The sequence below is a fragment of the Elaeis guineensis genome, chromosome 6 (genome assembly GCF_000442705.2).
Source record: "Elaeis guineensis isolate ETL-2024a chromosome 6, EG11, whole genome shotgun sequence".
Classification (NCBI taxonomy): Eukaryota; Viridiplantae; Streptophyta; class Magnoliopsida; order Arecales; family Arecaceae; genus Elaeis; species Elaeis guineensis.
In genome coordinates this window covers 7,277,639-7,302,382 of record NC_025998.2, presented here as the reverse complement: position 1 = coordinate 7,302,382, position 24,744 = coordinate 7,277,639, and the positions used below count along the sequence as shown (strand labels likewise).

Sequence of the window (24,744 nt, the reverse complement as noted above, 5' to 3'; positions counted from 1 at the left end):
AAATATATTTGAGCCTTTCTGAGCCGAGTTTGATTGAATTGGGTTGATTCTGTGCTTAGCTTTAAATTAGTTTTGAGCCTATTTTACTGATTTAAGCTTGGTGTGTTTAGCTTCAAACCAAGCTCAATTAAAGCTGCTCGACTTTTTCAGCATCCCTACCCTCAAATATAGTCTCACGGTGTTTGGAAATAAATCAAGATGGCTGAAAGTTTCGTATTTGAAAATTATTTGACTAAAAGTTCAGAATAAAGTTAGCATATTTAAAAATATATAGATATTTATGAACATATATAAATATAAATTTAGATATAGTAAAATAATAAATATCAATTATCAAGATGTTTCACATTTGCAGAAAGTAAGAAACATAATGGAAAAAATAAAAATAAAAGGGAGAGCATGAGAAGACGAGTAACAAAAATAGAATGAATAGATAAAGGGAATGCTTGGCCCCCACTCATAGATCGCCATAGCCCTTTGAAGATGGTGGCCTTGTATTTTTCTGCTTGCTCTACCGTAAGTATGACATGCAAATTATATGTTAATCATGCTAGCAAAATATAAAAGTTTTATATATCTTCAGAAATTTTATTGGGATTTTATGATAGAGTTATGAAAGGACAAATAATTCGCAGAACGATTAAACTTGTCAAATATGAGTTATTTATAAAATTTTCAGAAATTTGGAGGATCCCATGGCTACGCATGGGAGGTGCTATTGGCTTGCCGAAAATAGATCATAAGAGTTGATTAATGGGCCGTGCCTCGAGACTAAACGATATTCATTTTTAATCTAATTTTGGGACAAGCCTATTTAAAATATGATATGATATTTTTCATATACAGTTCTGGCCTATAATTAGCTCTAGTATGCGCTTGCTTCTTAGTTAATTCCAACTGCATCAGTAGTCAGAACCCCCTTTAATTGGATATTATCCCTCAGAGGATCCTTACAGATCAAGTAGTGCAAAATCTCTAAAACTTGGGTATGACACGTTTTAAATAAAGAATACTATGAGATTTTATTTCCATCTACGATCCATAAAAACTTCTATATATTTAATTACAAGAATTTTCCCTAAGGTAGGATATATTATTCGTCATGGGATGCTTTGGGCAATAATTGACTGGCACATGAATCTTTTTCTTTTTCGTTTTTGGTTGCGAGTTGATCAAAGTTGATATGACGAGATATATAAACCACTTTTCTTCCTTCTTTCCTTCTTTTTTGGTAACAAGAAAATACGTTTGATAACCATTTAGCTTAATACACTACTTCACTTGATGACAAGGAAACATATAGATTCTATCCATCTGTCATAAACTCCTTCAAAAGGAAAGGGACGAGACAACAGCTTCTGATACCAAAGATCTGAACAACCCTCCTGCCCACTGAAACACAATAGAACAACTCAACCAAAAGAAGACTGATGACCTGAAACACCAGCACCTGACCATACATCCACACCAAACTGAATACATAATCACTGATAACATTATTAAGGACTTTATACAATAGCTACCCCGAACTATATATATCCCTGCAAAATGGAAAATATATTACAATGAATAATGTTAGAGGCTGCCAGAGAGCAATCCCATTGAATCACATATTTTGCTATAAAATCCGCAGCTTTATTTGCTTCCCTATAAATTAAATATGGGAGAGATTGAAACTGTGGCAGCAGTCTTTCAGTAAAGAATATATATCCTGCAAAAGCAAAAGCCCATAATTCCTGTCCAAAGTATTGTTAGCAATCGTAGTTATGGCAGACACGGAGATCTCCCTCAAGACAGACATGTTTTGCTCTGAAGTCTATTAATGCCACATACAACCCCATCCAAGCTGCCACTAGCTCAGCATAATATGCACTGAAGACGGTGGTAAAGGTTTACCACCAGCTTTGCTAAGCTGACCTTCAATATTCCAGATCACAAGACCCATAGCCACCACATCCATTGTCATTGTCGTATCTATTAAAATTTACCTCAAGACTTCTAGAGCGGGGAGGTGACCAAACGACTAGGCTAGGAGTGTTGATGTGCTGCCCATAGTGAGAGCATGTAAGGGTTATCCTGACGTCCGGACGGAATCTTATGGTAGGAATCCTTCCTTTCTTTTTTATGTGCTTGCTTTATAGTTTTTCAACCATCCTACTGATGCGGCTGATTTTGTTGAATCACGCAAGCATTAACCTTTTGTCTTTTGATTGTGTTGTCAATTTTTTTTTTTGTTTTATATATTTTGATATTTGCCAGTGGCCTTTAAATGAGAACTCTGGGCTAAGCTTATATTTGATCATTTCTAAATCCATTCAAACTAAAAATCAGGCCTTTTTGGTTATATTCAATTTAACTTGCCGCTAATTGAGGCCAAACCTAACCCCGTATTGGTTGGAATTATGACTATATCTATATCTATATATATATAGAGAGAGAGAGAGAGAGAGAGAGTAGGCATAGCTGATATTTGAGCACTCACACAAGAATTTAAATCAGGTTGGTTCTAACCGGATAATTAGGGGGCCAACAATAATAATCAAATCTATTAGATAAGATCTACTATTTTTAATGTGCTTACTATATATGATAAAATTATATGATTTCGAGATCTTTAATTTATATAATTATTGTTTAAAAATATGTTTATTTTATATTTCCAATTGCATCTCCAAATTATAACTTGATAGTATGTAGTTTCAAGATACTAAATCACATCCAATAACTCAAGAAATTGGTATAGTATGTATATATGTATATATTTATTTTTGTATATATATATTTATATCTTTGCATATATGTATGTATGCATGTATGTGTGTGTAGAGAGAGAGAGAGAGAGAGAGAGAGAGGGGGGGTAACTCCCGGTACAATAGTAAATTTTATTTACTGTGCTTGATATGGTTCTATAAAAAATTTAAGTAGATAATAAATAGTTGATTGCACCATCAATCACCATTGAAAAAAGTTTCAACTCATAATTTAGAGCCACTGGAATGGCAAGTCCTTTGAAGCACATTTTAAAAGAAGCTCTAGGTAATTGCTTCGGTCAAGCAATCATTTATGAATTCAGGTTGCATCCTTTGCACACAAGAATGATTGATCTTCTTTTGCCATATTAGCCATTGGATCGTGCTTTTGGACAGCTTTAAAGCCATCTAACCTCTCGCTTCTATCCACCGATGTAGATTATGAAACAATGTCACATCTTAGAAGTAGTGGGAAGTAGGATCCAACAGCCGCCGCCGTAAAAGAGGATCAATCATTCTTTCAGAAGATACAACCCGTTTCCATCATTTACGTTTGCTTGGATAAATTTTTAACAATCATATCCTCCACATGCAAATAACCAGAACAATTTTTTTCTTTTTGGCGATCACAAAATCATACATCCTTTGCTGTTGGTAAACTATCCCTTTTTTTTTTTTTTTCACTTTGTATCAAGAATCTGCTTGGATTTCTGTAAGTATGGCATATTTGCTGCCATGCATACGTGCGCACCGACAAGATTAATTGGCATGCATGTTCATCTCGTAATCCAGAACGAAGATAACCAAAATGGGAAGATCCAAGCTTCCAAGCTGGCCAAAGAAACCAATCACCGGCTACAAGCTCTTACGCTTGATACGTAAATTGGAACATCGGCCTTACGTTGGAACAACATTAAAGACCTCCTTCAATTGTATATTTCTAGCTACAACCCAAAAATTAAAAAAAAAAACAAAAAAATAAATATATAATTATATACATATATATAATATTTTGGGGTTTTTGATTCCTAGTCCACATATTGACCTCTCTTTAACGATTAGATCCTGTTGATTTTTTTTTAACTTTTCGATCCACAGCTTTAAATATTTAACTCTAATCCCTCTCTTTGACATTTTTATCTTTTTCAAAATCTCTAAAACTACCATCCCCACTATCATGTTAATTTAACTGTGCAGTATTAATTTACTTATGTACAGAGTTCATTTAACTGTGTGCAGTGTTAAATTAATTATGTACGATGTTAATTTAACTGTGTACTATATTAATTTAACTGTATACGATATTTAGTTAACTGTATATCATGTTAATTTAACTGTATATATACCATGTTAATTTAACTATGCACAGTATTAATTTAACTGTGTGCAGAGTTTATTTAATTGTATGTTGTGTTAAATTAACTGTATATGATGTTAATTTAACCATATGCAGGATTAATTTAGCTGTATACTATATTTAGTTAACTATATACCATGTTAAATTAATTATGTACTATATTAATTTAACTATGTGCAGTATTAATTTAATTATGTGCAAAATTTATTTAACTGTGTATTATGTTAAATTAACCATATATTATAATATTTTAACTATGCACAATGTTAATTTAAGTGTGTGCAGTATTAATTTAGCTATGTGCAGAGTTCATTCAACTTTATGCATTGTTAAATTAATTGTATACGATATTAATTTAACTATGTATCATGTTTAGTTAACTGTATATCATGTTAAATTAACTGTGTACTATGTTCATTTAACTATATGCAGTATTAATTTAACTATGTGCAGAGTTCATTTAACTATATACCATATTAAATTAACTGTGTATCATGTTAATTTAACTGCATGCATGATTTATTTAACTGTATACAGTGTTAAATTAATTGTATACGATGTTAATTTAACCGTATGCAAGGTTAATTTAATTGTGTACTATATTAAATTAACTGTATACTATGTTAAATTAACTGTGTATCATATTAATTTAATTGTATGCAGTATTAATTTAATTATATGCAGAGTTAATTTAACTTTATGCAGTATTAAATTAATTATGTATGATGTTAATTTAACTGTGTACCATATTTAGTTAACTGTATCATATTAAATTAACTGTGTACTATATTAATTTAATTATATGCAGTATTAATTTAACTGTATACAGAGTTCATTTAACTGTATGCAGTGTTAAACTAGCTATGCACAATGCTAATTAAACTGTGTGTAAGATTAATTTAACTGTGTATCATATTAATTTAACTATGTATCATATTTAGTTAAATATGTACCATATTAAATTAACTATATACCAGGTTAATTTAACTGTGTATAGAGTTTATTTAATTGTGTGCAATGTGCTATCTTGATTTTCAAGGTGAGAAGCATGAATCTGCTATCCACATCTATTATATGCACATTCCATGGTCACACGCTCACGATCATTCTTGACAAACATAAAATTTCTGTAATTTGTAATGCAGAACTTGACAATTATAGCACGAAGGGTTTCAATATCCTTAAATTCTTGAACTACATCCTCTATGCAACTCTTCCAAGCATCCAATGTATTTTTTTGACTTGGTTCTTTTTTAATTGTAGCTCTTGTTTCTTTGACAAATCGAATAAAATTACTCGAGCTAGCAAATGATGAAAAGCGAGATGAATCAACCATTTTGATCATTTTTGCAACAACTTGTATGTTTAGCATTATGAACTGGACCACTATCTCTATAATATAAAAAAAATTATTCTTTCATTATATTACCAATTGATTTTGAACTATTACATATATTATAAGTACTATATTCATGCTGCAACTACGTATAAATGCATAAAATAACTAATTAAAAATAAAAATAGATATATAATTTATAATTAAATTTTGCATTATCTCATATTGATTATCACTTTAGGAGATTCCATCGAGGATAGACAATGAGATGTAACCATCTCAATTATCATAGCTTTTAATTTCAAATATATTTCATACATATTCCTAACATCTTTATCCACCATGAGCTTAGCAAACATTTTTGAATTATTTGGAATATAGAATTTGATTTCTATCATTGCAGAGGATAGATACTTCTATCTCTTTGCTATTTCATTGACAATATAATCGATGGTTAAGTCATATGAAATTAAAATAATATGGCCCTCGCTACCATAAGAGCACAAAGTCATGAAAATTGGATTTTTGATATTCTTAAAATCTATGACTATTGGAAAGCTAGATGATGCCGATAAACTCCTTTAAATTCCTTTGACAATAATGAAGAACAAAATTTTTACAAAACATGAATAAAATTTTTTAAAACCTGATATTTATATCAGAATATTTTAATCCGAGAACAATGGAATTTGGGAAGATCAAAACGAGTAGAAAAATCCTCAAAATTTGACCTATGTCCGAAGCAATTTGAGAAGGTCATAATGGATGGAAAATCTTTCAAAAAGTGAATGTCCATATTAGAATATTCAGATCTGAGTTTTGCCGAATTTGGAAGGACAAGGACAAGGATGGGTCAAAAATTTCTCAAAGTACCGCCTTCTGCTGTTTCTTTTGTAAAATATGGATGGGGATTATTTTCTAAAATAGATGTGAAAAAATATTTTTAATATTTTTTTTAAATAATTTTATATTAAAATTGATGTGTTATGTTAAATAAAGATCGAAAATTATAATTTTGGGAGTTTTCGTTTGGTGACTCAATCGGGGCATCGGTAATTAAATATCCGTAATATTTTTCCCACCGATCGATCGCGCGACTCGTAACACCCCTTTCGGCGTCTCCAAATTCCAAAAGCTATGCATTATAAAATTCGTTCTTTTCCAGAACAAACGGCTCCTTCCAAGCTTCCTTCAACAGGGAATCAGCAAAAGAACACTAAAAAAAGAATTCCTTTTCCTCCCAGTTTCCCTTTATGGAGCCCAGCCTTTTCCTCTTCTGGCACGACACCACCAGCCCTCCTCCCTCTCTCTTCCCGCAAGTGAAATAAATGATCACCTGCCCTAAAGTTCCAGCTTTGCCCCAAGGATTCCGCTTCGGGAAACGTGGTCCGCAAATCCTCCAAGCCCCCGGGCTCCCCTCGAGTGGATCTCCTTCTGCCACGTAACGCCTCTGCTCTAAAGCGACAGCGCGCACGAGATAGAGGGAGAGGAGCGAGAGAAGTGGCGACGATAGCGAAGCCAAGCGTAGGCCCCTCCGGCTCCTAAACGAAGACCATAGAATAATGCCCTCTCTCTTGCATCACGACCAACTTCGCTACAAATGGCCTCAACTTCTCTCCGAAATCAGGAAAAAAGCCATTTTTCATGCTTCCTAGAGGCGAAATATGGCATCTTGAGCCCAGGTGGGAAGGGAAGGTGAGCGCTTTGAGTCAAGAAACTGGTTGCCGTAGGGGTATTTGGTGTCTTCTCAGGCCGGCTATGTTCCCGGTACTCGTGGACCGTGCATCAAGGGACAGAGAAGCGCCGCGTGTCTTAGTAGGAGGGAAGGCAAGAGATGGAATGCGAATTTTGTGAGGCGGAGCTGCGTCGAGTGCGGAAAAGTCGAAACGAAAGGAAAAAAAAAAGGACGGGAGCCATTAAAGCTGGGATTGTGTGGCTCCGTTCCCAGGTTGGAGCAGCAGATCCTTATCCTTCTCCCATCTCAACCGCACTTCTTCTTTCTCTCTCCTTTCTCTTCCGGTGATCTCTTCTTGATCGGTTAGTTACGGTAACTTTTGTTTTTGGGTGTGAAGTTGAAGCTTTCTTTCTTGTGGGTTGGTTTGGTGGGGGGGGGGGGGGGGTGGATTTCTGCGAGAAAGATGGTACTTTGGGGTAATGGGGAGAGGTTTTTGGTGGCGGAAGAATAAAGGTTCGGTCTTGGTAGTTGGTCTCTTCATTCTGAGGCCGTGTAGACTGGGTTTCGGGGAGATGGCGGTGGGATAGGAGGAATGGAGGGCTCGGAGGAGGCGTCGGGCTGGGAAAGGTCCTCCACTTCCCGGGCCCCCAATACCGCCCCCTGCGTCGTCTCGAGCGGCAGCTTGGGCCCCACGGCCGGCCCGAGAGACAGGTCGAGGGAGGAGGAGGAGCTGGGCCGCCTGCTGTCCTGCACCGAGGACGGGAGCTTTCGGCCGGCCGGCGCAGCGGTGGCAGCGGCGGAGGAGGATGTGGAGGAGGGCGGGGAGGTGAGCCTGAGGGTGTGGTTGGACCGGTGGAGGCGGCCGGTGGACCTCCTTGAGAGCCTCCACGTCTTCCGGCAGATCGTCGAGGCGGTGAGCCTCGCCCACTTGCAGGGCGTCGTCGTCAGCAACGTCCGCCCCTCCTGCTTCGTTCTATCTCCCTTCAACCGTGTCTCCTTTATCGAGTCCGCCTCCTGCTCCCCCTCCGGCTCCGATTCCTGCGAGGATGGCAGCGGCGCAGACGATAAGTCCCGTGGCCGACATCGGCCATCAGAGCAAAAAGGGACTGCCGAGGCCGCCGCCTTCGAGAGGGCGTCGGACGCCAGCTGCCTGCGCTCGGGCTCAGCGTATGTCGATGAGGTGGAGGAGAAAAAGGCATTTCCTTTGAAGCAGATACTGCGCATGGAGTTGCATTGGTATACGAGCCCGGAGGAAGCCAGTGGCGGTCCAAGTACGTTCGCCTCGGATATCTATCGATTGGGTGTTCTTCTATTTGAGGTCAAGATCCAATCTTAGTATCTTTTTTAAAAAAAAAATAATGCTCGTTTTGCCTTCTATTACTGTTGTTCTTGGTTTGATAGCCTGCAAGGTGGATTGTTTGTATAGTTATTTGTTAATTTTCTTTTGGTCAGCTGTTCTGCACGTTCGACTCATTGGATGACAAGCTTGGGACCATGTCCAACTTGAGACATCGTGTTTTTCCCCCTCACCTGCTGCGCAAGTGGCCAAAGGAAGCTTCTTTTTGCTTGTTGTTGTTGCACCCTCAGCCGGAAAGCCGACCAAAGATGAGGTCAGTTAAAACACCTCGAAGCTTGGCTGGGTTTCAAATTTCATTTTTCTTCACTTCTGCAAGTGTTCCTTTTTTGCAAGATCAAATGGTTTGTGACATCTTGTAGCAGGTGATGATATTTGCTCCTTTGAATTGGAAATGAATGCCCTTTGTTTTGTATTAAAACATCTTTTACTTAGAACAAAGCATGCTTTTATGCCTTTGACATCAAAGCGTGAAAAATGAATGGCCGGAATTTTTGTGCTCATTGGTGTTGGGGCAGCAGAAGTGTAGAGGTGTCCAGTATCACTCTATTAGGATATGGTGTTGGAAAATAAGAGAAGATAGATGGAGAATAAAACACTAATTTTTTTTATTCCACCATTCATTCTTGCTCGCTTACATATATGCATTACAATATCTCAGACACACTTAAAATAGATCCATGGGACACCAAGAGGCACATTGATGAACACTCTACTAATAATGACTTCACTGATGCATTAAGACTTTAATCAATACTTCAGTAGGTTTGGTTTAATATCCAACAACCGTCCTAAACAATTTCTTGCATCTAGGCATTGATCTAGCTTCTTGGAAAATATGAAACTTGAGGGGACTGAAAACATGATGCTTTTCAGAATGCAGTAATGTTTACAGCCATCTTTGTTGATGTGAAGAGCCTATTAAATTTTCTCTCTTTCTTGCGTAGTATCTTTCCTTGAACATCTACATTCTTTCACTTTGCACTTGCATACAATTGGTCGCCATACTTCCTGAATTTTGCTTGTTCTTGCTCCATTGGATCCAAGAACACTTCCATATTCATCCCAAAGAACTGCTTCCCCCGACAGCATGAAAAACTTGGAGAACTTGTGTCTGTAAAGAAATTCTCTATTCTAGCATATGATATTAGAGTTTTCCATATTTTTGATATTTTTGATTCTTCTTTTCTAGTATGATAAACCTTTGCCTTTTCATTCTGTATTTCTTCCTATCCCTTCCACTTACTCTGACCAAAATTTTTTTTACTTTCGACTTCATCACCTTCTGTCTTTTCTATTTCTACACCGTTCGCAAGTCATGGAATGCATGGAAGCAAGCTTTTTTTTGTGGTCAGTATAGTCATGTTAGAAACTATGAAGAAGTGAATTTTGTTTGTTGTTTTGAAGGATTCCAGATTGGCAGAAATGCTTCATATAATGTGTGTTATTGCATGCTTGTAAATCAAGAGATGTTTTGTAGCATATAACAGTGACAAATTCAATGATACAAAGTGGTGCTGTTTTATATATGTTGCAAGGACTTTTTGCAGGCACAGTCTTGTTAATTAATCACTTTGTGATCATTTTTAACCAAGAGGCATTGCAATGTATTGGTTTACAAAATGTGTAGAGTGCTTAAGTGCAAGTAAAGTGCTTACTGGTCAAACTTGAATTAAATTCGAGCATTGCACACCAATGTGATGATACCCTTGTCAAAATGCTCAATTTCGTTGACTGTCTATGGCTGTTGCCAATGTTAAAAGAGGAAGACTCTTTAAAATTTCAATCTAGGAAATGTTGAACTGCACAGCAGATATCATCAAGATAGTTTTTCATGATAGGTAGCCAATCTACAGTCTCATTCATTGCATTTTCTACATTTGAATAATATTTAATGGAAATTTTGTGAGGATCTGCTTGTTAGACTGAAAGGGGCATAATAATTGCATTCATTGAGTATGGTAATGGTTAATGGTTGTAAGCTTAATACATGCAGGAGCTTTCACATGCCTCTGCTATGATGGCTAGGGATTTTAAGCGTGAATATTTGTTCTTGTGTTTCCAATGTCAAGAGGAGCTTCTAATTTATTACATATGATTGCAGATATTTTTTTTCAAACACGGTACAGCTTATTCATTGTATTAAGGCATCAAATATAAATTAAATATTGCTTTTCTTGGGCCAAATTCTATGGTTGTATGGATATCCATTATTCATTGTCTTAGTCAGAAAATTGAAAAGTTAGCTAAATTTTAAAGAAGATTGGGTGAAGAGAAAGCACTGTTTTTTTCTAATTTATTTTTAAATTGTCATGTTTTATTCCTTAATGATTCTGTAATCTCACTGTCATAGCTCATTCTTGCTAAATCAGTGACTGTTTTTCCATCTCAGGGCCCTTCTAGTGCATGTGCATGTGTCTGTTTAAAGGCTAGGTTCCCAAGTCACAGTTGTACATTTAGGATGGCTAACACATTTCTATTCCTTGCCACTCTTGAGTTTCGAGAGATTTTGCTCAGCCTCCTATACCAGTCAAGAATACATAGTAATTAGTCAAACTTCATTTCCAGTGGGACAATACTATGTGCTCAAAACTATGTACATATTCAAGGAGAACAAGCAACACAGTGGTGGCTGTTAGTTTTATTCCTTTATTTCCCCTTCTTTTATCTAATCTAAAATCTTAGCTAACTTTAGGGGCTTGTTATAGTTCATGTAGTTTATTCTGGTGTCTGTAATATTTTATCATTGAGAATCCATTAGTTTTATAGTACTTTGCTCTTTATTTTCGTTGTTCCATTAATTGCTACAGGCACAGCATGTTTTAAGTTGCGTGCTTGCTTTCCACTACATCTTTTTTCAGCTGTAATTCAAGCAACAAATGACACATGGCTTTAGACATGCATGTCATGGACTTTCCATTGTGTTGCGACAAATTTCTCTATTGATTTAATTTATTGCAGAGCTGAAACATTTGTGGGAAAATTCATCTTTGTTCTGAAGCCAGTATGTTGCAGCTCAAAAATTCTATTAAAAAATAAATTAGTAAACCCTACCACCGCTAGACATGCAACTGCTTTCCGCGTCCTTGTTTCTTCCAGCTCATTGTGATTGAATTTGGTTGGAGCATACTCTGCCGTGCCACCCCATACTGGTTGAAGCACGGTCTGTCGTACTATCCCATACCGTCTGGTATGCATGCATTGTACCGTATTGGTACTATATACCGTTATGGTGTGTCATACCGTATCAACACTAGGCACACCGTCTCATATCGACACTTGGCACACCATCTTGTAGCGACACTTGGTATACCGTCTCGTACCAATATTCGGTACGCTGTCTTGTACCATACTGAACTACGTATCGACACTTGAATTGGATGGTATCGATATGGAGTCCGATATCGAGACGGCGAACCTCATTGAAGGTATATATTTGCAATAGCACTTCCAATTTTGAGGGGGATATATGGTCTGGTAGAAGTTTACTTCACATTATTTATGCATGCTTGATGAACATCCTTTGCCGGATCTTTAGCTAATGAGGGCTTCTTTAGGCCTTTTCTTTTTTTAAATTTTATATATTTATTCTTTGAAAGAATGGAGTGAACATATATTGTGCACACCTGTTAAACTATATAGTCTTCAATGGCCATGAGAGTGATATAAGGTTGACTCGTTTGTGCGATATATGGCAGTGACATATTACAAAGTGAGTTCCTAAATCAACCAAAAGATAGTTTGGAAGAGCGTGAAGCAGCAATTAAGTTGAGAGAGGAGATAGAAGATCAAGAATTACTCCTGGAGTTTCTTTTGCAGTTGCAGCAAAGAAAACAGGAAGCTGCTGATAGATTGCATGATACAATCTGTTTTCTCTCTGCTGACATGGAAGAGGTTCTAAACCAGCAGTCAATTCTCAAGCAGAAAGGAGGCTCCTATACAGAATCAGAGAAAGAGGAGCATTCAGCTATAAATAAAGTGGACCAACCTTTGCATTATCCTGCAATAGGTGACGACTTATCCTGCTCTGGTTCCAGAAAACGCTTCAGACCGGGAATTCAAAATTTAAATAATGAGGAGCATGATAATATGATTGATGCAGCTCCAAGATCAGAGATACACCCTCAGATTCAGGAAGATTTTCTGTCAAAGAGTTCTCGATTGATGAAGAACTTCAAAAAATTGGAAGCAGCTTATTTCTCAACAAGATGCAGGGTGGTGATGCCATCAAGCAAACCCATAATTAATCCACTTTCTAGTAGTGGGAGAGGATCAGTTGTTAGGACTGAAGGAAGCTCAGTACATGATATTTCTTCTAAAGAGGGCCACGGTGGAAGAAAGAATGAATGGATAAATCCATTTCTTGAGGGCTTATGCAAGTATCTGTCATTCAGCAAATTGAAAGTTAAGGCTGAACTAAAGCAAGGAGATATTTTAAGTTGTTCAAATCTAGTATGCTCCTTGGGTTTTGATCGGGATAAAGAATTTTTTGCAGCTGCTGGTGTAAATAGGAAGATTAAAATCTTTGAATGTGATATGATTCTAAATCAAGATTGTGATATTCATTATCCTGTAGTTGAAATGATGAGTAGGTCAAAACTAAGTTGTATTTGTTGGAATAATTATATCAAGAACCAGATAGCTTCAAGTGACTTTGAAGGTATAGTGCAGGTAGGCTGTCCATCATGTTTAAAAATCTATTGGTCTTTCGTTGAGTTTTATATAATGCTAACTCAAAGTCTTGATAGGTTTGGGATGTTACAAGAGGCCAAGTTTCGGTGGAAATGAGGGAGCATGAGAAGCGTGTATGGTCTGTGGACTTTTCACTTGCCGATCCAACAAAGTTGGCTAGTGGAAGCGATGATGGTGCAGTGAAGCTGTGGAATATCAATCAGGCAATTCTATTCTTCCACTTGGTGTATGTCAGCTTTTAACTATTTGCATCACAGTCATCAAATTGATATCATCATGGTGACCTCATACCTAAGTTATTTCCATCATTGATTGTTATTGCAGGTTGGAAGCATTGGTACAATCAGAACGAAGGCAAATGTGTGCTCTGTTCAGTTCCAACCTGATTCTGCATGCTCACTAGCAATTGGTTCAGCAGATCATAATATCTATTGTTATGATCTTCGTAACATGAGAATGCCTTTTTATACATTAGTTGGTCACACTAAGACTGTGAGCTATGTGAAGTATTTACATGCATCAAGTATTGTATCTGCATCCACTGACAACTCATTGAAGCTCTGGGACTTGTCTACAAGTACATCAAGGATGCTCGACAACCCTCTTCAGACCTTCACAGGGCATACAAATGTAAAGGTATGCTGACCTGTTAAGGATTCCATCTTTAATTAGACTTATCATAGCTCTCTGATTTGCTATATGCAATGAATTTGTTTTATTTTCGTGGATCCTAGAATCTTTGACAATATCATTTTGTTATCTACAATTTATTATCTTCTCTTTCTAAGCATTGATATAATGATATCCACTCCTTTATCCCATTAACAGAAAATTTTTGCATTTTACATTAGGAGCCCTTGGATTTTCAAATTCTTGTTTCTTCATAATGTCACCAACATAAGTTGATCTTCATTGGTTGTTTTCTATTATTTCAAGTAAGGTTTGCCATCTCGGTATTGAATCCTATGCTAGTACCATCCTATTACAATGTCGGTATGTGGTTTGATATGCTACTTGGGTGTCAGCATGGTACAGTACGCCTGTACCATGTGGTACAGCAAACCATGATTTCAAGACTCCTAGCATGAGATGGAGCAACATTTCTCATCTTGTATGGCATCTTCAAGATGTTCATCCTCCATTAGTATTGTGGGCATGCAGATTTGCAACATCCCTTGCATTTGTGGCATTACAACTCCATCAAAGGATGTCAATGATGCTGTTATTTGCATGTAACTGTTGTGGCCTAGAACTATCATGCACAATTATTATGGTTGTTATAAAACCAAATTGATGGCAAAAAATATTGAAAGAAAATTTCAATTAAAATATTGATCAGCTGTATTGTATGTTAATAGCTGTTATAGCAACAGATAACAACTTATATTAGTCCTATTACAGTATCATATACGTTTATTATTTGTTGTTAGTGTAATCAATATAACACAATTTATCTAACAGAACATTTTTGTGCTAATTATTGACGATGGTAATAGTACATGCGGATTTAGTTGCTCTTATATTATGTTGTTACAGCAATTATACACATGTTTAATGACTGTTATTAAGCTATTATATATGTATATAACAGAAACAAACTGCCAAAATTATTATAATGGCCTTTCAAATATAACAATCATTATAACTCCAATTTTGGATGCAAAGAGCCCACTGCCGCATTCTCAAAGGAAATACTAATTGGATGCCACCATCCACACCCCCCTTCTTTTCCCCTCTTCTTACCCACCCTTCTCTTCCTCCACTAGATATCCTTCCAAAGTTGTTTTTTCTATCGACCAGCAAACCCTCAAAACAAAATCTAAAAATTGTTTCTATTCTAAATGACCCCTTCTAGAACTAATGGATTTTGTACTTTTGCAAGTGTATATAGTTGGTGAAGTTCAAGTGGGTGGGAGCATTCACTCAGGGCCCCAATTCTCAAGTTTTTGTTTTATAATCTATTGCTGCCTTTTCAGTCTAGGCATTTTCCTTGTCACGGATATTGGTATCCTTTGGTATAATTAGATTGTGCTCTATGCTAATGTTCCTGCTACTAGTTCAGCTGTTTAAAAAAAGTGAAAAAAAAAAATCGTAACTAATAACTGCTACCATATTGTTAAAATTTAGAGGTATTCTTCTTGTTCTTCAGTATTACTTAGTTTGCTTTAGCTTAGCTTTTTTGTTTGATACATGAAGTTTTGACTCACCATGCTTTGCTTGCTTTACTGTTTTTTAATTTTTTACATTCTTTTCACCTGGACTATATAAAATTCTATATGATGAAAGACATTTTTGTCTATATACCACCAAATTGAATGCATAAAATTTTCTGATATCTGTTTGATTCATACACGATGGTATTTTTTTCCCGGTAGAACTACTTGTACACAACTTTTTTCAGGTCAAACTTTTTGCTGTGCAACCAGTACGTATTTATTTTTCTGGTAGAGTTTTTTTGCATGTTGCACCAAGATTCTCCCAGTGTTGTGTCTTAAACCTTATCCCTATTTGCCAATCGTCCCAGATAAAGCTATATTTATTTGTAGGAAACTCTTGGTGTTAGCATGCCATCTCCTCTGTGGACCATGGACCCTAGTTAACCAAAGATGCTAAATGATGATCATACCTTTGGTCATTCTCAACCAAGCTCCGCCATGAATTGTAAAACTCAAAAAATTTTATGGTTCACTCAATTAGGGAATGGGGTTTCCTGTTGCCCCAGTTTAGTATTTTGGGTTCTCTCAGCTCCACTCAACTCACCCCCAACCTCAGTGGTAACATTGATGGCACAGGTGAGATATTTAGAAACCACATAAGCTCGTGAGCCCCAGCAACCTACTAGTGGTGTCGCCGATCTATAGCATCGGGGATCTCATGGATGACTTCCAACTTCGGACCATCTCTTATTCCTTAATGACCCCACTGCCTTCACCGTCCAGGTCTCTATCTCCAAACCCGACAATGCCCTCCGGATTAACCCAAAGGTGGTGACTTTTCCACCTAGATATTGCTGAGTGCCAAAGCCTGAGTGGACGTAGAGAGGGCATGATATCCCCTTATCCCCACCATGGGTAGCCTTTTTGGGCCAATTTGCATGGAGGGATTAGGGGAGGTTTAATACACAATATTGGCAAAGTGTTGAGTTTGGTATGCGGAAATCCCTTTTCGCTAATATATAGTTATTTTGTCAATATTTAAAGCATTCTTCTTGCAATACTTTTGTTTTCTTTCTTTGATTCATTTGTTCTTTTCCCTTGTTCCAGAATTTTGTTGGTCTATCTATATGTGATGGATACATTGCTACAGGCTCAGAAACCAATGAGGTATGCGTTTTATGTATGCACTCCATTTACCTAACGTGAAACAAATTCTGGATGGTAACATTTTTCTAAATAAAAACCATTTAGTGCAATATTTAGGTGATAATATTTTGCGACTTAGTGATCCTTTACAGTATGTGATGAATATACAACTTTAAAAATTAAGACAGCAGACTGCTTTATGTTCACACGTATGTTCATGACTGAATTGAATGAAAATAATAAAAATGACTTGAAAACTATGGTAGGATAGGATACAATTTTGAGTTGTAAGAATTAATAAAACAACAGGGAGGGAAAATATATATGTTTGCACAGAAATGTACAATTTGTAGAAAAATATAGTTTCTTATGAATGAATGCAGAAAACCTACTTGAATGGCTCAGTGATCAACAAACATATGTTTCTTACAATTTCTTTTCTTTTTCTTGTCTCTCTTTTTCTTTTTTTTCCCCTCTTTTTTTTTTTTTTTTGCTTGACCAGTTCTGTTGCCACTTTTGATCAATTGCCAATTTCTACCGAACAATCTTACAGCCTTCGTGCAAGGATGTGACTTTCTTGTCCATGTTGCTTGTCATGAATGACCAGGCAATCCAAGCAAAATTAAATACAGTTATTTTTCTGATAAATTTGAAGAAACAGCATGGTCACTAACCAAAACACAAGTAATGTCATAGAGGTACAACTTAAGGGCAGTAATGGATGGTTCCCTCTAGGCCTGAACACACTTGCAAACAATGAAATGATGTTTTCTTTTTCTGCCATTTATCGAAGGCTTTTTAAGAAACAAACAGTTTAGTCTGATTATGAAGACAATATTCACTGACCACCTGCCCGGAAGAGATTCCTTATATCTGCCATATGAAAGGGACATATTTCATGATTTTCTTGTGCCATCGCATTGAACTTGCATGCTATTCAGATGTGTCTGCACTCTGCTTCATTCTCGATGACCAAGGATTTTGGTAGCTTTGACATTGAGAAATTATGTCTACAGTTTTCTGAAAATATGAGCATCCTTTTGGACGTCAGATATACATTTTCGGATTCTCACAGTTAAACTACCCACTGCCCATTCTTTTGTGTCTCCTTCCCATATCAATCATCTTTTCTACTGCTTTTGATCAGGTTTTTGTGTATCACAAAGCGTTTCCTATGCCGGTCTTGTCGTATAGATTCAGTACGACAGACCCCATATCTGGCCAGGAGGTTGATGACACATCGCAGTTCATTTCATGTGTCTGCTGGCGTGGCCAATCTTCCACATTGCTTGCCGCAAATTCTAGTGGGAACATCAGACTTTTGGAGATGGTATGACTCCAAAATTAGAAGTGGATCATATATCAAGGGAAATGCTTGTGTCAACACAATGATGTTTATCCTCGGAAAGTTTACAGCTCCGCAGAAGTATGTGGTACTTCAAAAGCATGGATATCTTTTGTGAAGTTCTTGAATTTGGTGGTTCCTCAGTGATATCATAGGGGAAGCTGATAGCAGATGTATGACATATAAAGGTAAGGAAAAGAAAGTGGGAGATGGAGAGGGAAAGATGTGTAAATCATTGGTCATCGGTTTGGGGTTACATATACCATAGTCGATCAAATGAGGCCTTTTTACTCGAGTACATTGTTCTTCTTTGCATGACCTTTCATTTGACTGCCATTCGTTAATGAATGGGGTTTGTGTTAATTAGTCAATTAAATTAAGTCTGATTTTGCTGTGGTCTTGGACCTTAGACTTTGAAGTGCATCTGCCTATATCCTTTTTCTTGGCCAACCTTGTACGGTGGTGGTGTTAGATGGCATCTTGGGCATGTTCGCAAGCTTTTGAGTTCAAGTTGTCTTTATGCAGGGGACCGCCACTGCTGCGTTTCTTTTGATTAGGAGCAGCATCTGCTTAGGAATCATATGGCACATGATATTGTTCATTTGCTTTGTTGAATGAAAGATATAATCCTTTTGTTTAATTGTTGTCTCTTCAATGAAAGTTTCACACTTATCTATACAGCTAAGGTGCTTGATTTAACTAGTAAGACCATTATTGTTGTAGTAGTTAGAGAACAGAGAGGGGGACGTCTCATCTGCTGCGTTTGCAATTGGAAGTTACCCGATTTTAGCCATTCTTGCTGTATGCCTTTCATTCTCATATTGGACAATTTCTCATGTTAAACCATCAATGGTGAAACCATTGAGTTGCGGTCTAGTTTTCAAGAACTTACTCATGTCACTCGATTACTTGAAATTTTGATCTAGATTTGTCAGATTATTTAATGTAATTTCCACTGCCACCATATTTAGACAGCATATTGCTCAAAGAGATCTAGCTATCTGTGTGGAGCTTGTGTATCGCATAAAATTTAACTTGAATTTTGCTTGCTGACTTGAAACAAAAATTATATTCAACTGCTAGAAAAAAATATTTTGATATTATAATTAAAAAATTATTATAATTGTTGTATATAAAAGAGTCGGCATTAACTCGAACCAATATTGGGTCAACATTAAATGAGGTGATTCTAACTCAGGCTGGTTTACCCCCCTAAATACTAGGAATGTTTTCAGACAGAGATGGCTGGTCTAATCGGTGATGCGGTGGGCCCCACAGAAAAACCGGGTGCGGACGCCGCGGGATGGTCCGGCTCCCGATCGGTAGCCGCTTCGGGTCCCGGCAGGATGATGCGATATCGTTCACGAGGTCTGGACTCCCTTCTGGCTGGTTCCACCTACGCGAACCTTCGCCTACCAACCCACCCCAAAGGCCGAAACCTGACATCAAACCCGTGGGCTAATGGGTGCGAGAGCGGAAAGGAATCGCCTTCTCTTGTCACCATCTGATCCTCATCAAACGGCTGCAACCGAACTCCTTTGGTTGTGCCTATCTCTTCCTGTGGGCTTCCCCGGGTGGGTGACCCTGGCCCCAAACAAAATGTGGTCCATTTTCCTCACAATCACAGGTATGATTAGAAGCCGACAAGGTGGGGCCCAGCACATCAGGACATGTCTTTGGATAAAGACCAGATGGCGTATAAAGCGTATACGGATCAATGGGAGAGCTGGTACCCGCACAATGGTGGCCCGAGCCAGCCCCACCGTTCGGACACTAGGGATAAGAACCACCATCTCCAGCCTTCTAGTAATTAGTTTTTCCTTTTTAATCCCATGCATTTCTGTTTAGTGGATGTTTATCGTGTGCATGATCTGTATTTTTTTAGTCTTCTAGATAAGGGTTAATGTCTATTGGTCCTGCATTCCAGCTTTACTAACCTAAGCTGGCGGCTCATAAATACTAAAACTTGTCCATGATGGGGTGTCTTGAGCATCCAAATTTGAGAAAAATTGCGTACTTAAAAGACTCTTAAACCAACCAAGTAATCATATTCTTTCTTGTTTATTTAACTCAAAGCATGCTAAGCAGACAAAGCCATGGTTATACTCTTGTCATCTGGTAGCAGCACCCATGATGGAGGTTTGATGTTCGAACCTAGAAAATTGTTTATCTAGGCATTTGCTCAAATAATTTTTTAAAGAATCAGTGGCACCAAACCTTAAATCTTTAAAAAATAAAAAAAAAAATAGATTGTCTCGTGTTGGTTGTTTCTCATGTAGCTTATTGGGATTAGAATCTGAACATATTATTTTTCAATTCAAAAATTTGCTCAATAGAAAAATTCAGACAATCGGTTTGACATCTTCAGATCAAATAACTTTTCCTGAACCGACTCCTCCGCAAACAAAAATCAAGCTACTACTTGGTTCGGTAGCGCTGCTCTAACTTAGTTATTGTGGCCCCGTGGCCCAAGCTAATCATAGCCTGAGTCGAGTTTATCCACTAGAGAAATGGTCAAAAAAAGTATTCGCATTCCATAACACAAAGAAAGAAAGTTACAAAAGCTGCAACGTAAATCCCATCCCTATCGGTAACCTGTTGATCCGGACGAGCTCGGTTCGTGTCACCGTTGAGTGACCTGACCGCTAAGAGCGAGATGACCACCACCGCCGTAAATTAAAAGAATGAAAAATCTCCATGGACCGCCGAGATATCGTATAAATAATTTCCAAGAAGTCCAGAGGGCCCAAATATGTTACCAACATGGCTTACCTGCACCTACCATCTCCTGCACCCAAAAAAAAAAAAAAAAAAAAAACTCCATAAGATGGATAAAATAGCCATGCATATTATCAATCATATTTATTTATTTTTATTTTATAATAAAATATTGAGATGAGTTTTTGGTAGATAAAATTTATTATAAAAATGAATGATATGTTTGATGGTTGGCATAGTGACAGATAATTATTTTATATCGAAAAAATCATTATCAGGGTCACATCTAGATGGATCAGTATAGATCTTGGACTATATATACGGTGGATAACATGCAATTTAAGGTGACGTGTTATCTATCATGGGATTGGAACGGTGAGATTAGGCATGATTCAGACAACAATTTCTCCTTTATCGGTTTGCGCTCCCTTACCGGATTGATTGCAGCAATGCAGGGAACATGGTTGGTGACTTCTCTGGTTACGTGATTTGAGATCCGAGGGCGTAGCTGCGAGTGAGGAGATGAGATGACAGACATTACGATAAATCCGGGTGATAGAGAAGGGGCCCACGGCCAATAATTGAGCAACGGACGCGGGTTACTGACGTGGATCCGCGCTGTCGTAGACCCTCATCCGAATTACTACAGGACTCGATCCCCGGGTCCCAAATCCGTGTCTTTCTTACCCAATTCTTCGCCGCCGCGTGGTTTCTGAGCTGTCCCCCGCATGTTCGCGGCGACCCGTTCGTCCACGTTGTCCCGCGGGCCCCATCCCGCCTCGTACATAAAAAGACCCATCACGGCCTCGGAGTTGAATTCGATCCAAGAAGGAGAGGGTGGGTCTCATATAGAAACTATTAAGGGTAGAGCTTTTGAGGAGAAGGGCGTTAATGGAGGAAAAGATGGCCATGAGAGAGAGGGAGTTGATACACGGTGGCGTAAGCCTTTCTGACATGGTGCTGGGGTTCTTTGAAGGAGGGGAAGGAAATGAACGGGGCCGTGACCCATTTGAAGGTGATGGTGAATGCAGCGATGAAGAGGGTAGAGAGAACAAAGTTTTCTGGAAGACGCAACACCAGCTCCTCCAAGTAAGCCCAATCATCCATGCTTCTTCGCTTTAAATTTTACAGGGAAAATTTATATATATATATTTATGTAAATTAGGTTTTTTATAAAAATTTGATAGAAATGGTCGATAAATTATTTGAAGATTCGGGGGGGGGGGGGGGGGGGGGGAAAGCTCCTTTCATGCGAGGTGTTTGTTTGCTCAAGATGCGTCTGTATAGAGATGATTATCTTTTGAGAACATATACGGACATCTATCAAATTTTAGAACAGAATTGCTATATCTTTTAGAATTGGTGAGATCATTGCTTGCTATAATTTATAGAGATAGTTTTATTCTACGTTGATCCATTTTTGTCAAGTCTTTCGTGTCATTTTATTTTCTCAACCTGGATATCTAGAGAGAGAGGGAAGGTGGCAGAAATTGACAGAGAGAGGTGACTGATATAGCCTTCACAAAGCAATGGGCTGTTCAGTTTTGTTTTCTTTTATTTTTTATCTGTGGGTTTAATAGTGATCTAATTAGATGTAGCTGTAAAACTGGATTGCAATAGGAGGCCTTGTCTCGGAATAGCTCGGTGGAAGCAAAGGTACGGTTGGCTACAGAGGATGCCGTTAAGAAGATGCAATCCATGGGACTTGTCTGCATCTGCTCCAATCGAATGGCCAAGGGATGCCGGAATTGTGCACTAAGACACGTCACCGAAAGGCTCCGAGAAGCAGGATATAACAGCGCCCTTTGTAAGTCCAAGTGGAGCCGGTCCCTGGATATCCCCTCAGGTAATTGCTAATATTTTCCTCCTTATCTAGATCATGATGATGTGAAGGATAAGGTATTTCCCACCACATGATATAGAGTGACGAAGTTACACCCTTTACAAACAAATTGGGGAGATTTTTAACATGCCAGGTTTGGATTAGACCGAGGTTTCAACCAAAAAAAAAAAACAAAAGAAAAGAAAAGAAAACTTCCTTGGAGAGCACTTTCAGATTCACGCACGGATCTCATATCAGGGTGCGGTGTACCGTGCATATGCCTGTGTATCCATCAGGCTCTACGCGCCGCATGCATCATTTATCGTGTGATGGACGGTGCATGTGATGCATCATATCATTGTGTGTACAGTAGAGAATCCGTACTCTTTCGATACTCAACCAGCTATTCAGAATATCTACCTCTGGTGGAGATTATGGTGTGACGATATAACATCAGATGTATCACATCCCCATTACATGATCTGAAGTGACAAAATTGTACCTTTTTCAAACCAGAGGAGAGAGTTTAATAAAAGCCATATGTTTCGATTAAAAGGCTAAGCTTTGCACAAAAAGTTAGCTTAAGTGGGTGTATAATGATTAAAGTACCTCTTTCCAAACAAGTGATTAATTTTGTTTAACATGCTAGGTTTGGTTTAGGCTGTAGCTACCCCAAAAATTAATCGAAGGGGGCACAAAGTTGACAAAGTTCTCAAATAAGCTTTTGGGTACATGTCCAAGCTTTGTATGTTAAGCATCTTAGTGCTTTTCAGGATATGCTATCTAATTCCTTCTACGTTATTTTCACCATCCAGTGTCGATCGGATTGCTATCTTACCAATTCAGAATATCTAGCAGTTCAGATGAGACAGCATCTGACACATTATTGGTTATGCGTCCACAGGGGAACACAGCTATGTAGACGTAGTGATGGAGGCAAAGAATGGGAAAAGAAACCCAATTAGAGTAATCATAGAGCTAAATTTCCGTGCGGAGTTTGAGATGGCAAGAGCCAGCGAGGAATACAACCACCTTGTAAACTGCCTCCCGGAGGTCTTCGTCGGCCGGTCGGAGAAGCTGAAGAATGTGATCAAGATCATGTGTACGGCAGCGAAGAAGTGCATGAAGGATAACAAGATGCACTTGGGGCCATGGAGGAAGCACAAGTACATGCAGTCTAAATGGCTTGGAACACCCGAGAGGATGCCATTGACTCCTGGGCCGTCCCTCCCAACTGCGGTATCCGACCGGCAACCAAAGCTTAGAGCTTCCATGCTGACCTTTGACCTGCACCGTACTGCTGTGGAAGTTATTTGACTCACAAATTGTGAAGGGAAAAAAACTTTCTTCTCTCATCCCCTCTTCTACGTACTTCAGTTTTGACATGCTTGTTGGGCACTTGAGTGGTGATCTTGTAATCCTGAGAGTTGTAAATGGGTTGAGAAAAGGTAATTAGTAGAATTGTCAACAAAATCCTGACCTGAGTCTGGGAATTTTTAGCCCAAACCAAGCACTAAAGAATCGTTTTATAATTCTGAAAAAAAAAAAGACAAAGGCAAGCATCCATGTTAATTAAATTAGGCAAGGTGCTGATAAATGGGCCTATTCCAATGGGTGTGTCTGGAAAAAGCTTGGGACACGTCGCTGGTGCCAATGGGTCAGGGTACATCCACTTCACTGTTGACAAGCATATGGACGTTAGTGTTTGGCCCAGACAGGACTAAAAATGGCTGGACCTTAAAAGGGCCGACCTTGGAACTGTAGTTGGATCCTAAGAATTTCCAATTAAGGTGGACCGAGTAATATCGTTGTACAAATCATCATGGATGAACATGAAAACCCTCCCTTCAGATGAATTCTAGATCCCATGGAAACAACGTTGACATATATATATATATATTCATTTCTTTGAGCAAATCGGTGAAACATCGTCAATATCACATCCAATAATATCTCAAGTTTTACGAAGCAAGTTCACATGGAATCATGAGCAAGGAATACATTGCTAGGGTAAGAAAAGATGCACGTCCGATGTATCTTTTTTACCATTTAAAAATGTAATTAATATATTTCTTTTCTCCTGCTTCTATGGACAATAGCATATCTGAAGGGGCTTAACCAATACTAAATCTTGGCTTAGGTGAGAGGGTGTATCATGCAATGGCTCTTGCCTATTGAGTGATCGGTTAAGTTACATTAATATCTTAATGACTGCGAACAGTCTTACGATTTATTTGGGACTGTTAGGATTTGACGCTTCGAGATTCAGCCCACATTGAGCCCACAGCGAGGTTCGCGGCGAAAAATGGAGTCCAACGAGACCAAGATCACCCGAAACGGAGCTCGGATGGAGGAGATACGAGCTTTTGAAGTCGGCACGACATTCAAGGCAG

The 24,744-nt window shown here is 38.1% G+C and overlaps 2 protein-coding genes across 3 annotated transcripts; both read left to right on the top strand.

Annotated features, from left to right (window-relative positions):
• The first annotated feature begins 7,022 nt into the window (after positions 1 to 7,022).
• Positions 7,023 to 18,220, top strand: LOC105047425 (protein SPA1-RELATED 4). 2 transcript variants are annotated; one of them, XM_010926339.4, is made up of 7 exons: positions 7,024 to 8,436; positions 8,571 to 8,728; positions 12,171 to 13,143; positions 13,221 to 13,367; positions 13,489 to 13,800; positions 16,428 to 16,487; positions 17,614 to 18,220. In XM_010926339.4, exons 1-7 carry the CDS (start codon positions 7,711 to 7,713, stop codon positions 17,800 to 17,802), a joined length of 2,565 nt encoding a protein of 854 aa, XP_010924641.1. In that variant the 5' UTR covers positions 7,024 to 7,710; the 3' UTR covers positions 17,803 to 18,220. The 2 variants fall into 2 exon arrangements, with proteins under 2 accessions (XP_073115138.1, XP_010924641.1); XM_073259037.1 differs by lacking the exons at positions 16,428 to 16,487; positions 17,614 to 18,220 and having other exon boundaries at positions 7,023 to 8,436; positions 13,221 to 13,390; positions 13,489 to 13,701.
• A 3,125-nt stretch (positions 18,221 to 21,345) lies between these two features.
• Positions 21,346 to 23,857, top strand: LOC105047424 (uncharacterized). Its single transcript, XM_010926338.4, has 3 exons — positions 21,346 to 21,618; positions 22,150 to 22,375; positions 23,256 to 23,857. Exons 1-3 carry the CDS (start codon positions 21,421 to 21,423, stop codon positions 23,666 to 23,668), a joined length of 837 nt encoding a protein of 278 aa, XP_010924640.1. The 5' UTR covers positions 21,346 to 21,420; the 3' UTR covers positions 23,669 to 23,857.
• The last annotated feature ends 887 nt before the right edge of the window (positions 23,858 to 24,744 follow it).